General features: G+C 58.6%; 3 protein-coding genes across 3 annotated transcripts; 1 reads left to right on the top strand and 2 right to left on the bottom strand.

Annotated features, from left to right (window-relative positions):
* Positions 1–1,793: 1,793 nt before the first annotated feature.
* ERT1 (Transcriptional regulator of nonfermentable carbon utilization) lies at positions 1,794–4,094 on the top strand (the record flags this gene model as incomplete). The annotated part of the gene is made up of 4 exons (XM_066780529.1): positions 1,794–1,977; positions 2,085–3,018; positions 3,130–4,012; positions 4,074–4,094. The coding sequence occupies 4 exons, from the start codon at positions 1,794–1,796 to the stop codon at positions 4,092–4,094; spliced, it is 2,022 nt and encodes a 673-aa protein (XP_066629758.1).
* A 6,091-nt stretch (positions 4,095–10,185) lies between these two features.
* SLS55_009125 (uncharacterized protein) lies at positions 10,186–10,878 on the bottom strand (the record flags this gene model as incomplete). Its single annotated transcript, XM_066780528.1, has 1 exon — positions 10,186–10,878. The coding sequence occupies one exon, from the start codon at positions 10,876–10,878 to the stop codon at positions 10,186–10,188; it is 693 nt and encodes a 230-aa protein (XP_066629757.1).
* Positions 10,879–13,090: 2,212 nt separating this feature from the next.
* Positions 13,091–15,730, bottom strand: KCH1 (Potassium transporter; the record flags this gene model as incomplete). Its single annotated transcript, XM_066780527.1, has 2 exons — positions 13,091–15,610; positions 15,662–15,730. The coding sequence occupies 2 exons, from the start codon at positions 15,728–15,730 to the stop codon at positions 13,091–13,093; spliced, it is 2,589 nt and encodes an 862-aa protein (XP_066629756.1).
* Positions 15,731–16,677: the final 947 nt, after the last annotated feature.

The raw sequence follows: 16,677 nt of genomic DNA, 5'->3' as shown, positions 1-16,677 counted from the left end.
GCAGGTTTCCTTACTTTTTCTATCGGTACGGCAAGCGGCTCAGGGGCAAGAGTCGCTTTGCATCCGCGTAGGCTGCATGCGGCGGCGCAGACCGGCCGAGGGATGCAGGACTGGCGTCAGCAGCAGCAGCAGGAGCAGCAGCAGCAGCTTCGCCATGGTGGAGCCTGCGCCAGAGCTAGAGCTGGAGCAGCAGCTGCTCGGCCGGGGGCTATATATAGTGGGGGGGTCGCACAGCAGGTGCAGATATTCCGCAGCAATCCAATACCATCGAGCGTTCGTCTCGTCTCCTCCACGTGACACAGCCGGCCAGCACGCGTTTGCAGGGGCCGAGGTGTGGCAGGCGACGCGGCGGCGGACACGGATCGTGTTGGCCGTAGCACCGCGCTGCGAGAGCCGCCACGAACCAGGCCGCTCGCCCGCTAGCGCCGAGAACGTGGCCGCCTCCCGTCGCTGGCAGGAGCAGAGCAGGCGGAGCTGTGAATTTGTCGAGGTGAGGGGTGCAGCGGACGCGCGCGGCGAGGCAAGAAAAAGCAATGGCGGCGGAGACGGCGGGCAGCACGGTTCGATGCGCCGGGGGGCACGCGAGCCCGCGAGCGGCAACAAGGCCGTGGATGCGTCAAGCTCCGCCGGGCAAACGGCACTCAGCGGTGCGGCGGGAGGTGAAGGCGCCATCGGCCGGCTCGCGCTGGTTTGTGGGCGAGTGCTTGCTTGCGGAGGCGCGCAGCGATGCGGGCACCTGCTGCCGTGACGGGGTTGCGTGGTGGGCAGCGCGCGACCTGGAGTGCCCGGGCAGCGGGGTGGGATTGACAGGCCGGTGGAGCGCAAGGCCGCCGAGTCAGCGCGCGAAGGCTGCACCTGCACCACCGAAGAAACCGAACATCACCGCCGCTGGCGCAACCGCATCCTCCTCCCCTCCTCCCACGCGCGCCCTCCACCTCGCCGCCCGCCGCTGGATCTCGCACGTCGCTTGCCTCACCGCACTTCGCAGCCCGCAGCCCGCAGCAGCCTGAGTGCACACCCTCTCCGCACGCCGGAGCTGCAGCAGCCCGCTCGTACCAAGGCAGCTCGAGTCCCACGGCAGCTGGCCTGCATCGGCCAATTCCAATCGCCCTGTCCAGCCGCCCCGCTGCCTGTACCTGCCTGGATCCCCCAGAGCGCCCAAGCTTCAGCCCACGCGCCTGCGCCCCAAGCGCACACAGCACCTGCCTGAGCCTGAGCGCCGCCGCCGGCATGCGCGCCGCCAACGAGTCCTGAGCCCGGAGCACCATGACCGCGAGCCAACGCGCGCTATCCCCTCGATCTCTGCATGGACCCCGGCCTTGTGCGACCCACGCTCTGTCCCATTCCTGCGTACCGGATTGACCGCACCCGCCCCCTCCACGCCGCCCGCGACGCACGCGATTGGAAGCCCTCGGCACCCGTCCAGCTGGGTTCCCACGCACAGGCTGGAGCTGAAGGTGAGTGGTGGCACCGCAGCACGCTCGCGAGTGCTTAGGGCACGCGTGATCGAATATTCGAAACACCCAACTGGGACGCCGCCAGCCGCGAGGCCCCGTGCAGATTGGTCGAACCGCTGCGCTGGGAGGGGCCGCCGAGCGCAACATTGACGGATAGGCGCAGCATAAACGTGCGTCTACGGCAGCGGCAGCTTCGAACCAGACATCCGTGCCTTGGAGGGTGGGCTGCCGACTGGGCCGCCCCGTACCTTTGCGGAAAGGGATATTATGACCACCCCAGACGCCGAAGATGCATCTCCCTCGCCGGATTACAGCGGTGATCAGGACGGGAGCGATATGGCCGACCAGAAAGACCAGCGCGCCTCGAGCGACGCCCCCTCCACCAACAACTCTACCAACAACAGCAACACCACCTCTGCAACCGCCAGCGCGAAGCCGAACGCCAAAGACCCTCTGCGGCCCCGTCGCAAGAAGGCCCGGAGGGCTTGCTTTGCCTGCCAGCGCGCCCATCTTACTTGCGGTAAGTTGGACCGTCTTTCCGAAATCTCCGCCGCCCCGCGCGGAGTGGCGAATATACCGGCCTGCACCCTGCCGGCGTGTCTCAGCATGATACTGACAACACCTCAGGCGACGAGCGGCCCTGTCAGCGCTGCATAAAGCGCGGTCTTCAAGATGCCTGCCATGATGGTGTTCGCAAGAAGGCCAAGTACCTTCACGACGCGCCACCCGAGGCTCTCATGCCTGGTGTCGGCGGCCACTACCCTCATCTCGCCAACGCCGGCCAGCATGCCGCGACGCCTGTGCCGAATAGCGCGCAATCCATGGGCCAGCCGAATAATTTCTATCCGCAGGCACAGCAAGCCAACTACAACGTCTATCCAAACTCCAGCCAGGGCCAGATGCCGCCCCCAATGCAGGAGGCTTCGGCGATAAATTCCTATAACAATCAGCAATCACCGATCTCGCCCCAGTACAATCAAAACGCCAATCAGCAGACATCCCCGGTGCAGAGCATGGGAGGCATGCCACAGAATCAGCAATCCAATCCTTCCGGCATGCAAGACTTCGGAGGCATCCCCTTTGATCCGAGCGACCCTGCATTATTCAACTTCGATCTCGCAAGCCTCAACTTCGGCAATCACTATGGCGCGCTTGAATTCGGCATGCTCGGCCACATGTCGTCTGGCGCAGCGGAAACGCCACCGGAGAATAACAGCATAATCAACCCCCTGAACCAGGCCGCTAGCCTATACAATGGTCCTATGAGTACGGCATCTGGATCGTCAGAGAACCTTGGCATCTCGACTGGTGGCTTTGGATTCAATGAAGGCATCTCCTCAGCAGATTGGCAGCCACACTCTAGGCAGGGCAGCACTACTCAGATCCAAACACCGAACAACACCCCTGCTACCGGCAACCTCGACCATCAGCTGCGCCAAGAGGGTGGCCAGAACGGCATGCCCCTCGCATATGCTGTCGGTGCCGGGCCTGGCAGCATGGCGAGCGCTAGCCCTGGTTCTACCATGGCAGATGGTCAGAACTTCGAAGGAACATCGTTTTCGTCGCCCGTTTACATGGCAAATCATCAACATCAACATGAAGAGCAACGGCGGCAACACATTTACAATAGACAACAACAACAACAACAACAACAACAACTGCACAATCACAGGGCCCAGCAGCAACAGCAGCAACAGCAGCAACAACAAGAGGCGAACCGCAAGCGCCGTCGCGACCCGAGCGAGATTTACGATTCGGTCACGGGCCCATACCCGTACACAGACGGCTTCCATGGTCTCATTGCACTCCTCAAGCAGCGCTTCTCCATTGCAAAGAGATCGCGCATTGCTCAGGCACTTGCCTCTATCCGACCATCGTTCATCGCTTGCACAAGCACGCTAAACACGGACGATCTCATCTTCATGGAAAAGAGCTTCCAACGCACTCTCTACCAGTACGAGGACTTCATCAATGCACACGCTGTCCCTACCATCATCTGTCGCCGCACTGGCCAGATTGCGGCCGTCAGCCAGGAGTTCAGCTTGCTCACGGGTTGGAAAAAGGACGTGCTACTCGGCTACGAGCCGAATCAGAATGTCAATACCGGCGGCTCAAGTGGAAGTGCTATCCAGTCCGGTACAGCGACGGGAACTCGAGGAGTGAACACTCCTCGGGAACAACAGCCCAACATGGAGAACCCTCGTCCAGTCTATCTTGCCGAGCTGCTTGATGACAACTCGACGTGCCAGTTCTACGAAGATTTTGCGAAGCTGGCATTTGTTGCGCCTCGTGCGACAGCGACTCGGTCCTGTAAGCTCATACGTTACCGGACCAAGGAAGACCTCTCGGCCCTGGAGAATATGAACATCAAGTCTGAGAACGGCAGCAAGGATCCGAGCAAGGGTGCAAGGTACATGAATGGAAACGCCGTCGTCAAGCTCGAGGGAGGTGCCGGCGCCGGAAGACCGGGCGACAAGGACGGTTTGATCAATTGCATGTTCTGCTGGAGCGTCAAGAGGGATGTGTTCGAGGTGCCCATGCTCATTGTCATGAACGTAAGTACAGTACTGCTCCACTCTTCTGTCGCTCAGTCTTGCTGACGGACTTACCCGACAGTTCCTTCCCATTATGGAATAGCGCCAGGTTTACCCCATACCAAGCCTACTCCACACTACGGAAGATCTCGAAGGACGATCATGACACGGCACAACGACCACTGTCGTTGACTCATTTTCCCCCGGACGCTCACGATGCTCACGAACACCCCGCAATGATCGATACGATCGCCCCGCACAGAATCCCTAATTTCCCCGCAACCTTTCTCCGCACGCCTCCGGGATTCTATTCCTTTCTGGCGTTCCGAGTTTTCCCGCGTCGCGGGCGGCTGGCTGGCTGGCCCGTCCATCATTGCGCTTTTTGGATGCGCATCATATGCGATCAGATATCACACTTCTTGTTGCCCTTGCGAACGACTGCTGTTTTCGATGCCCGTTGGCGCTTCTAAGAAGCGGACATGGGGGGAGATACCGCCGAGACTAGCCAAATTGCTTGGTTTAGTAACTGTAAGCAAGGGTCGCGTTATGACTTTGCGTTTGGGTTTGGCGTTTTCAAGCCTGTTTCAACCGTCTTGGGTTGTTTTTCTGTTTTTTTTTTTTTGTTCGTTCTTGTCTTTTTGATTCCACTGACTCTGCGAAGAACTGGGAAATCAATCTTCACCAATAGCAGTCTGTACTGGATGTGTGTCTGGTTTGGGTGGTAAAAGTCCTGTATTTTTGTTCTTCTGTCTTCCTTTCTGCCTCCGGATCCAGCCACGGCTGGTACCTTGCCTGCTTTGAAACGAACCACTGACACTGAGAAGATGTTTGGTTGAGGCGAGATGAATTTACGGTAAACAAGATTGATGTGACGAAGATTCCACAGCTTTACTTGTGCATAGTCATACGTTTCTCCACCACACCTTTATTTCTATTCGGGTCAAGGGGTCAAGCTGACTGGAGATTTGGCGTGAGATGTACACTAAGGCGGGAAGGGTTTTCTTCATGAGGAACATAATCACTAGTCGTTGTTGATTGCGCTGACAGCAAATCGGAGAAGGATATAGCATGGCAAAGATGGGCTTCATACAAGGAGGTGGGCAGGCGCAAACAGCTGTTTTGAAAGTAATTGGACAACGTCTTCCGCTTCCATTCTTCCTGCCATGCGTCACTCGTCTTGCGTGCTCAAGTTGCTGCGCTTAGTGAGCTCGGAACGAAGGGAGCAGCGAGGAGATGGCGGCAACAACAGACATCACTCGTGATGTCCCCGCTCATGCGGCAGAGTTAGTCGGCATCGGACTCTTGACCGCTCAACGCCGCACTGTTACCTCGAACCCCAGCCTCCAGCCAGCCTCATATCTCATGTTGCGCAGCCATAGGGCGCACGGGTAGGACAAAGGAACAAGGCAGCGCGTGCACAACGCCTTCTCGAAACAATAGCGCACGCGCATGCACTGCCCAAAGACAAGTCAGCACCTGCATGCGAAAAGATTGAACGACGGCTACTGAAACCAGCTGCTCTCCATCGAATGAGAACTTCCGGAGCGGATGATTGGGGGCAGTGGGAGCACAATGGCAGCCGGTATCGGTCAGTGTCATGTCTCTTTTTCCGGTATATCGACCACGCACACGTTTCCGTGGACCCAGCCTCGTCACGTTGTTTCACTGGAGCCGTGGTCTTGTGCTGCTGGCCTGCGCGAGCTTCCTCGTGTTTCGTCTGCAATGCTACCTGCTACGCTTTCCTAAACCGGGATGCTCGCTCTCTGTTTGCCGGCGCGCTGGGCGGCATGCTTTTCTGCACCGGTGGCTGGGGGCAGGAGAGCAAGCAAGCAGCACGCGCCGACGGTCCGGCCAGGCGGGCAACGCTGCAGCTACCACCTGCTGTCCCTTCTCCTCCCCCGTCTTGCCCGACACCGACGGCCCAGGTCGACACGGCGTCCATGGTGTGTTGCTCCCGCCGCGCTGTCCCTGCAGAGCGCCGGTCACGCCGCTCTTCCAACGGGCCTGCGAGAGTCCACTGCGCCTGCTCTGTTGCCGTCCACTCAGCCTTGGATATGACTTCGCCGCCCTTTGACCATTCCATTCGCACTCCACATGCAGCTAAGCGCGCACGTTCCCAATCGTCCAGATCTTGCATTCGATCTCAATCGCCGCGTCCTTTTACTTCTTCGACAACGCTCCATCCCCCGTTGTCGATCACTCCTTGCTTCTTCTCGCAGCGCCCGTGGACCCTGACACGGATGCTTTTTTTCCCTTTGGGCATCTCTCTCATGCACCACCGTCTATTTTTGCTTTTTCGGCACACAGCAACATCCATCCATGCACAACGCAAGACGCATGCAAAGCGCACGTCCGGTGGGAATTTCCTACGTACAATGCGTGCCGTGCGTCTGCCCTGTTTAACGCACAGCGTGGGTCGAAACCGAAAAAGGGAAGTCTCGTCGATCTTCCGCTCAGACTTACATAGATGCTCCTGCTTCCCCCGCCGAGAGCCCCGCTTTCCAACTGTCGTGTCACCTTTGTTTCAGGTTCAGCCTTTTATATTTTTTTGAACATTTTGCCAATATATGCCCGTTGCGCAATCGATAGAGTGCTGGGATACACAAACACCACTCACCTTGGGGCCGGGCCGGCGGAAGACCCGGTTCGGCGATTCTAAACCTGGTCATGACGTCTAGAGATGCGTTCTCCGGCAGTCTGGATCCTGGTGCTTTCTCTTCTGTCGCCCCCCTTGCCAATCTACCTCGCTCTGGCGGTGCGGTGAGCGTTTGCCCTAGGTGATCGAACGGGAAATGCACGTGCTGTCGCCGTCGTCACTGCTTTCACCGCAGCATCTTGTTCTCTCCGTCACGAAGCCGATGCGGCCGCCCGTTGCCAAATGACGCGTGGGCCAGACCGTTATCCAAAAAAGGAAGGACTGCGACCTCAAGTGATACCAAGGAAGCCGCCATCACCGTGTCTTTGTGCTTTCTTTTCACACTTTGACCGCCGGCAAGACCGTATCTGTCACCCTTGCTTTTTCGTTCTCGACGGTTTCGTGGCCATTGTCTTTGGGGTGTTGCGATTTGTGCTCTCTGAAACGAAAAGGCAGGCTGACTGAACGAGTGCAAATTCGACGTACGTGATAGCCAAACAGCTAAACTTTCAATACACTGGTGTTCAGCTGCATCTTCTCTCTCTCCTTACGCACAGTCTTCTATGAACGACAGACATGATTGCAACCTGCCTTCGAAAAACTTCCTTCATCGCTCTCTTCCCAGCATCAGAACCACTGTTTAACGTGCCCTCGTTCCGCTCTCCGCACTTCCCGCATCCATGCGCCTACCATCTCCTTGCCCCCCGCACGACCCACGAGTCCATCATAACAGGATTCGGACGAAGGCTCTCCTTCCGCCTTACCGTTTCGGTCGCCCGCATCGCCTTTTTGTCGCGACAGACGTGTAGGAGCAGGCGCGCTTGCCGCACACGGAGGACCCGATACGGCAACATATGTTGTCTACGTGTCTACACATATATTAATTGCCACCGTACGTATCTGCGCGATCTCGCTGGGAAACAGTCGACGCGGGTGGTGCCCCGGCTGCCAGGCGTTTGGGAGATTTCAGGGTGCTGCTGCGCCATCTAACGCACCCGCCGCGCCGTCACCCCTCTCTCGAGCGTCGAGGAGGGGGGTGCAGTAACGAGGCCTCGGGTTCGCGGTGGAGTGATGGGAGCGTGATGCTGTGGCGACGACGACGACGGCGACGGCGACGGCGACGGATGATGATGGGGTGTAGATGATGCGCGCAAAGAGATTGGGGCCGGCTGCCCCGTTTTTGTCCAGTGCTACGGTACGCACGCCGTGTACCTTGTGCCTGTACCTTGTGCCTGTACCCTGCCTGCCTGCCCTGCCCTGCCATGCCACACCCTGCCCTGCCCGCCCGCCCCAATGCGTCGCCTTGCCGTACCCAGGCACCGTGCTGCTGGGACGCTTTTGACAACAGAGATTCAAGAGGCAGAGCGTGTGCTGATGCCAGGCTGGCTGGCTGACATGCTGCACCTGTACGTTGGCAGCAGCAGCAGAAGCAGCAGCAGCAGCAGCACGAGGGCGGGACGGAGGGGAAAGGGGGCTGAGCAAGTGACAGCTGACAGCTGACACTGCATACGAAGCAAAAGGCGTACAGAAATGACAGCACATAGGCAATGGTTTCTCCGGCTTCCTTCGATCCGCGCGCAGTCGTACTGTCGCAGAGAGACAGCAGCCGATATAGACCAGCTGCGCTGTACTGCTTGTCTGACCGCTCCGACCTGATCCCGTCTCTCACATCCGCTCTTTCTCCTTCCCCGGCTTCGGTTGAAGCAAACTCGACGGTGAGCCCACAACAACCTTCCCGTGTGGACTCATCATCTCTTGAAACGTCATCTTTCCCTCTTTTTTCTTTCTCCCTCTCTTCTTTTTTCTATTCCCCTCTTCCCCCCCTCCCTCATTCTACGTCTCCGCTTTCCGAATCTACACCACATCTCCCCCACATCCTCCGAAGCATTAAATCACACACACACACACACTCGCAAAGGTCCGACCGGAGCCTTTTCCGGAAGGCTCCTCCCGGCGAGCGATTCCCAGCCTACCTACATACCTCGTTAGCCGCCGCGAACGCTGCGCGCAGCCGCCCCTCTCCACCCGCCCATGCTCCCTTTCTTTGCTTTTTCCCACAAACTCTGTGGGTCTGTAGTACTCTGTGGTGGTAGTAGTCCATCGAGGAACGAAAAAAAAAAAAAAAAACCACACACACACACCGCACGGCTCCCTTCCCCGGTAGTGCATTAGCTTCTTACCCCTTCACACTTTACGTACGTATGTACATGCCATACATACATGCCTACCCATCATCCCCCCCACCCCCACTCCATCCAGCTCCGAACACCCCCTCCTTCCCTGCCGCCGCCGCCGCCGCCGCCACGCACTACTGCATGTATGTACAGGACATACATGTGCCCCACATATGTCGGCGAGCGAGCGAGCTGTGGAGCGAGCGATCGATCGTACGTGCATGCATGCATACATGAGATGGAGATATCCGAACGAGATTGAGTTTTGTTTTGTTTTTTTTCTCTCTCCCTAACCTGCCTCTTTGTATGATCCGAGGCTGTCTGTCTGTCTGTCTGTCTGCCTCTCTGTTTACATACAAACTACAGGGGGAAATAGATAACAAAAGCAAATAAGATGAAAAGATTGGAGAGAGAAAAAATAGGGAAAGAAAGAAAGAGAGAGAAGAGAAACAGAAATTGAAATGTCAGAGCCGCGGCGGAGTTTTCCAGCAGCGGGAAACGGTACGGCATGGCGCGTACATAGGATAGATAGGCGGTGGGCCGTTCGGGTCGGTCGGCTGGTGGTGGTGGTGGTGGTGGTTGTGGTGGCGAAAGTAGCAAGGTCAGGGTCAGGGTCAGGGGCATGAAGGGCGGGAGCTAGGGAGGATGGGTGCGTGGGTGGGGAAGGACCTAGCAAGGGGCAGACGGGACGGGACGGGGCCGAGCGGTGGACGGGGATGTGGTTATGCTTTCCCCATCCTCTCCTCCTTTTTGGGAGAGCGGGCGGAGGGAGTCGAGGATTATCGGGGCATTGTACTTTTGGAGACCTTGTAGGGTGGGTGACAAGATAGGCAATGAAGGAACGCTCGCCGCGGCTCATGTGCCCTTTTTATGGAGATGCTTTGGGTGCGTGGTCGAGTGGTGTGCGACTCGTTGGATGAGTTTGTTGGAGGTTGAGGTTAATGTGCTGCGATGTTTTGGGAGCCGACTCTTTTCTTCGGAGAGAGCAATCCAGACCTGTTCTTTCACCTCCTCGCTGCGGTCGAGATATGTTGTTGAGTGTCGCTCACGTGTTGAGTCCTTAAATGAGTTGTTGGGAAGCAGAAAATTTGCGTAAAGAACACGGGCAAATAGTGTCCTGAGATGGCATTGATACCTCTCCGCGAGGTGAAGAAGAATAAGTTGAGTAGTATCGTTACGTCCTACGCAAAAAAAAAAAAAAAAAAAAAAAAAAACCTGGAAAATCGATCGAAGCAACACAAGGAAACTCCTTGACACCATCTATGCCTCCCTCTTCCACTCTTTCTCCCTTAACCACGCAACGCTATGCTTCTTTTCCCTTTCGCAACCAAAAGAAGAACGGAGTAAACTCCCACCATGCACACACACACACACCACATTCCATCCTACACAAGCCCACCCCCGGCCACACTCCTGAACCCCAACGGCATCTTCCCGCCCAGGGCATCCAACCCGCCACTGCTAACCCTCTTGCTAATCTTCTCCAGCTTCTGCCTCTCGCGCAGCTCCCTCACATGGCGACTGACCCAATACCTGCCGAGCGTCTTCTCATCCAACGTCTTGGCGCCCTCGATGAATCCCAAGCAAGCGGGCGCGCCGCACTGGCACTCGAAGCCGCGATCCATGACCCACTCGGTGCTCGGGTAAAAGAAGGCCAGCTCATCTCCCACCTTCAAGCCCTCGCTGCTCGTCGGGTCCACGCGCACCTCCATGGCGTCCATGTCGAAGATGAGATTCGGCTCGCACGAGTGGTTGATGTAGCGCAGGTCGCTGTTGAGCTCGACGTGGGCGTCGGCGCCGCGCTGGACCGTCGTGTAGACGGGCGCGGGCGCCGGCGTCGCGGATGTGATGCGCGCGAAGACGGCGCCGGGCGGCAGCGCGACCTTGGACACCGCCTTGGTCGTGTAGTTGGGCCCGTGGTGCACCGTGAGCAGCGAGTCGAGGTCCTTGTCCGTGGGCGGCGCGAGGCCGCCGTTGGGGAGGGCCGGCGCGCCGTTGACGCCGGCGTCGGTGGCGGTGCCGTTGATTTTGGTGCCCGGGGAGGCGGCGGGAGGGTTGATGGAGGCGGTGACGGCCATGGTTGTTTTTTCTCTTTCTGTTTGTCCTGGGGTTTCTTGGGTGGGGGAGACGGGAGGGTGGTGTTCGGGTGGTTGCGTTGTTTATGCTCCAAAGCGAATAGGACAAGGGCGAATTTAAGCAAGCTTCCCTTTCAGCAGGCGATAGCTTAGGAAGGGCGGAGGCGGGAACAGGCTCCTTATATACAGGGCAGGCCCCACATAGTGAAGGGCTCGCCGGTGAGATCCAGGGTTCGTTGGACTACCCGCCTTGACACGCGCGATTATCGTAAAAACGGTCCCTGCGCCGTCGCATCATCCGCTTGGATGACGATATGGGCATGTAGATGCGGCCACCAACAGCGGGGACCTCTCCATGCGGGCGATGCGTGATTCGGCGAATGATAACCCTAATGATGTCTGTCCCTTCCATCCGGGACCCACACGGCGCTGGGAGGCCCTCGGTCAGGTCTCGGCTGATGTGCGGCCAGTGCTGGGCTGTCGACACGTGGGGTGCGGGTGGTGAGGTCCCCTCCCCTCCATTGCCGCCCCCATGCCGAGGTTAAATGTGGGGAGACGAGCTCGAGACGTCGAGAGCCGCAGCAAAGCGCGACGCGGTTGCGATAGCGGAGGGCGCTGCAACTGCGCGCGTGTTCTTCTCGCAGCAGAGCGTGCCTGGCGGGAGCATGGAACCATGTCGGCTTCTCGAAGATCGGTAGCGCGCCGCTTGGGTTTGCGTCATTGTCTTCGCAGGTACCTGATCCGCGCGGCCAGCCAGCTGTCAACAAGTCGGAACCACACGGCCACGAAAACGCAGGGCAAATCCTTAGATTGATGACAACGGGCCGCTGCGTGCGTCGCGCCCGCCCGCTTCTTCTTCATGTGCAAATCGAAAGCGGCGACTGCTGCGAGGGGGGAAAGAGCCAATCGTCGGGCTCGGAAAGCGCGACCACCGCTGTCAGACTTCAGCCCTGCGTCATCGCGCTTCCCCCCGCCAGATGATGGTCGGTATTCCCTCTCCCCCTCCCCGTTCTGGACAGATCTTGCCACTCTCCCAGTTGCAGCAAGCGTCGCCGGTCAGCTCAGCGCCTAGCTCCAGCATAGCCGGCTGTTGGTGTGGGCGGGCTAGCTGCAGTTTCACACATGTGGGACTGTGCGTCTCCAAGGACACGTAAAAGAACCGGGAAACGAAAAGTAGACGGAACACCCGTCGAGCTCGGGCGCTGCAAAGCATGTGAAGCTCACCTGTTCCCGCCTCTGTCGCTCTTCCCCCCTCCGGCCAAGTGAGCGATTCTCATGCCATGATGGGAACATAACATTCCCCGCGCCGACGCCGAAAAAGACGCCACTGCTTTTGCGAGTCAAAAACCACGCATCGATAGAAGCACACCTTTCTCCCCATCAGCTTATCGATGGCTTCGTCGCTGCGGAGCCGCACGCCGTCGATAGGCCAACAACAACGAAAAAGATGCGGGATGATATGGACGGCCTTTCGCACACACCGACTGTTGTTCTCTGATAAGACGCATGTCTCCACGTCGTGATTATTGATGAGGCCTCCACCAGCAAACATGGCGGCCCGAAATCTCCACTCCAGCGCTCTTCCACAACCCCGAGTTTCCCCACGGAGTATGACACCACCTCTCACGACCGCGCAAATCCGATGACTCCGGCTCGAGCGAACGTCCGACGCGAAGCCCGAGCGCACGGGTACTAACAGCAAGGCGCACGGCAAGAAGGAAGTAAGATAAAAGACCCATAAATTCACCTGGGGAGGGCAGCGTTGAGCCCGCCGTCGATTCGCGAACCAGCAGGAGACAGGACCAGCAGAAGCGGCAATCATCGAGTGTGCAGCAAAAGAGATAATTTTACAGCGACCCGCTCTGAGATCTATCTAATGCTAATAAGTCGCAAAGGTGATGTTGTACAGCCATAACGAGAGAAAAAGGCAACTATGACCTCCGCAAAAGCCAGATCAAACGAACGTAGTGGTAATGAAACAAAATTCCATTCAAACCCCCCTCATCGTTAAAGAAAGTATTCAGCAAGCCTTTTTCCTCCATATAATAAGTTCATTAAGAGTCGTCGCAGTGTTTCGAAGTGTAGTGGTATAAAAGGGCAAAAAAGAAAAGTTTGGGTATCAGGCGATGAAGGGTATCACGAGTCTGAAAACCAGCAGATGAGATTTTTCGAGAAAGAAAAAAGAGGCAACCATCATTGTCGCCTCTCACGGCTTTTAGATAACCCGACGCCACGCCTCCGGGGAGGGGTCACGACTCCGGCCACCTGCAGTCGACGGGCGATGCTCATCGACCTCGACATGAGCCTCCTGCGTAGGCTCCGTGGCCCTTCTCTGCAGAGGACCGATCGGCTGCTGCGACGACCGCAGAGGGACAGAGAAGTTGCGAGAACCCCGACCCTGGCTGAGCTGGCGTTCGTGGCTGTTTTGCCGGCTGTGGCTGCTGTGTTGACCGTAGCTGCCCTGGCGACTGTGGCTGCTCTGTTGGCCGAGACTGCTCTGACGACTGTGAGAGCTCTGCTGGCCATAGCTGCCCTGTCGGCCATGGCTAACCTGCGTCTCGTCCTCAGGAACAGGCGATACGCTGCCGTTGCGGTTGTGCGACACAGGCGTAGGGTTGCTCTGTTGAGGGTTGAACGCCTGGTAGGTGCCCTGAGATTGCTGAGCATAGTTGGTCGTGGCCAATGGTGTCGAAGCGTTGCTAGGCGAGCGCGGCCGATACATGTTTGCAGGAGGCACGGGACCCTGCGCAGGGGTACCAGCGCGGAACGGATCGTAATCATCGACGTTGGGGGCGTATCCACCGTTGTAGCCGTCGTAATCATTGCGAGCATCGCGACCCATCATTTGCTGCTGATGTTTCAACTCATACGCGTCAGGTTGATGGATCGCCGGAGATTGACGGCCGTAAGGGTCGAAGTCGATGTTCACAAGTGGAGAAGGGCCAAAGTCGATGTTTCCAAGTGGGGAGGGTCCAGGTGTGCCACGGCCCATGGAGCCCATGCCAGTGTTTGTGCGCATGGGTCCAGGAGGGGGCATGCCATAGCCGTCGTTCATGCTATAGCCAGTGTTTTGACGCATCATCCCTGGTCCGGGCGAGCCCCGTGCTTGAGGCGGAGGCCCGTACGCGTTCGGCCCGAAGCCGTTCGGACCATAGCCGTTGAAACCAACAGCAGGCGAACTGCGACCTTGCATCGGAGGCATATCCATAGGACTGTAGGCCCGTTGCGGCTGTCCAGCGCTAAAGGCTGTGTTGGACCTCGGTGGGGGGTAGTATCCATTAGGACCCATAGGACCTGGCGTTCCGCGAGCCTGGTATGGAGGGCCCATGGGACCTGGCGTTCCACGAGCTTGGGGCGGAGGGCCCATAGGACCTGGCGTGCTACGAGGCGGAGGCGGAGGACCCTGTGGCGTGTAGGAGCGCTGCTGAGAGCCGTTCGTCAAAGAACGCTCGCGAGTCATCGGCATGGTCATCGGCATCGGAGGAAGCGGAGGTGGCGTAGACTCTCCCATATCACTGGCACCGCCAAGAAGCGGTGCGTTTGAGCCATAACTCTGAGCAGACCAGCCAGACGACGAGGTTTCGGTCCTGACGGGCCCAAGAGGACGGCCATCGTCTCCGATTTGGGGAAGCGTTGGAGCCCTGGAAGCTGCCGTCCGGTTTGTGTTGGATGTACCGGGGCGGGATGGCGGTTGCGAGGAGTAAGCGGGAAGCGTCGAGACGGTTTTCTGCGTGTTGGTCCTTTCCAGGCCGTTGAGTTGAGGCAGAGTAGGCTTCCGCGGGACCAGTTCGGGGCGAGAGTGCTTGCTCTGCAGAACGCCCGGCTTCTTCACTTTCGGGGGTCCGCCACCATTCTGCATCTGCAATTTCGCCGCCGCCGCACGAGCCGCATCTTCCTCCTCTTGCCTGATCTTCTTTTCCTGCTTTTCCAAAGCCTTCTGGACCTTCTTGCTAACGACACGCTCCAGCCTCTTGTCAACCTTGCGTCTGCAGTAGTTGGCCAAAGTGCCGTCGACCGAAGGAATATAATGCCAGAGGAAGAGGACGTAGAGCACGCCGGCTAAAATCAAGCCCAAGACCGCAAAGACCCAGATAACCAAGGTGAACAACATGGTCGAAAGAATGATGGCCTGTTCCTGTTGTTCATTGGCAAGGAGCTTGACGTTGAACCAAAACTGCTCGAGCGAGGAATGTCCATCGGTTTCGGCGTGATCGCCCTCTGGTAGCAGGTCGGCTTTCATGGCGGCCCAGAGCGTGACAGCGTTGACAACTTGGCGCGGTCCTTCGGCCAGGATAATGCGGAAGGCACCCTTGAAGGAGAAGTATACGAAAAGCGCAATGTAATCGACACCTTTCTTGGACTTTGTCAGCTCCGCGAAGACGAGGAAACGCCTCCAGCCATGCCCGCCCGAATATATACGAGAACTTTGGAGAGTGGCGGCCAGAGGATCGAGGTAGCTGTCGGCGACGCCACCGCCGCGCATGACGCGGAAGGCGCGCAGCCAAGCAAAAGCAGCGAGAACCCAGGAGACGATGATACAGGCGACGGAGATCCACTTGGAAACCTTGAAGTCGATGGCCGGGTCGACCTGGCTGGACCATTTGTTGAAGACGAGCAGGTTGACGGCAGTGAAGGTGTCGGCGGCGTAGACGGCTATCGCGATGCCGCTAAGGATCCACAGCCAGAGGTAGGAGAGTTTCGACTTCCATGACGACGAGGTGAAGTCGCTGAGAGTCTGTCACGGGGTCAGCAAAGCATCCAAAGGCGGGCAGGCGAGGTGGCGCACGATGTAGTCCCACTTCTGCTCCTCGCGGACGTTCTTCTCCTGGTCGCGGATGCGACCAAAGCAACCCATGGCGGGCTGCTGTGGGGTGGTTGGGTAGAGAGCGGGTACGTAGTAAGGAGAGTGGTCGCCTCAGTCCAGCTGAAGCAGGTCGGGGGGTATACGAAAAGGGAAGGGCGGGTGGTGAGGCGTCGAGCGCTCACGCCGAATGGAGCAACACAGTTGCCCGGGTTGGGAGCGCTGGATCGAACAGTCCAGCTGCGATGCCGCCAGCGGAATGAGGGCGAGAAGGAGAGGACGCAGTGGGATAAGAGGCGGCGGCGGGACCCTTGTATCGACGGTCGCGGAAGGAATGGAATGCAGCTATGTACGAAGCGGGGCGAGAGCAAGGAGGGGCATGATTGGAAGGAGGGTGGTGGAAGTGTTAAGGTTGGCGTGCCGTCGCACAATGAATGGCTATTGTTGGCCGTGGGACAAAGGAATGTGGTGATCGACGAGCGTGCTTGTCGCGGGCACAAAGGCCTGGCGTGTTGGCGCAGCAGTGATTGTCGCCGGCGCGGTTGGACAACGGCTTCTCGAGGGAGGGCGCGCGGCGGCGGTGGATCGGGTGGGTTTATGGGCGACCGCGTCGCAGGACCGCCTTCGCGCGCTGCGATGTGCAATGTCGGCGGCAATGAAGGTCGCAGCCTTGCAGGCCTGCGGCTGGGACGTGTGGAGGCCGTGTCGCGCGCCCACCGCTGCCGGCGTGGCCCGGGCGCTGGCCGTATCTCAAACGCCTATGAAGCGCCCCAGCCCGCACGGGCGCCCAATCAGCGGCTGCGGCGTCGCCAACCCCAGCCTGATTCCACGCATGAAAGCCGCAGCGCTAGCCTGTTCCTGGCCCCGCCGTCGCAGTCATTGGCGCTGCTTGTCGCAGCCTGGCAGGCACAGCATGCACCAGCCCACGAAGCCACCGCATCACCCGTGGCGGGCCAGCGGCATCCGGCGCCAGAGGCCTCACCTGCGAACCATTTCCCCCC

The sequence above is a fragment of the Diplodia seriata genome, assembly GCF_021436955.1.
Source record: "Diplodia seriata strain FDS-637 chromosome Unknown scaffold_9, whole genome shotgun sequence".
Taxonomy (NCBI): Eukaryota; Fungi; Ascomycota; class Dothideomycetes; order Botryosphaeriales; family Botryosphaeriaceae; genus Diplodia; species Diplodia seriata.
This window is presented reverse-complemented; position numbering and strand designations above follow the sequence as displayed.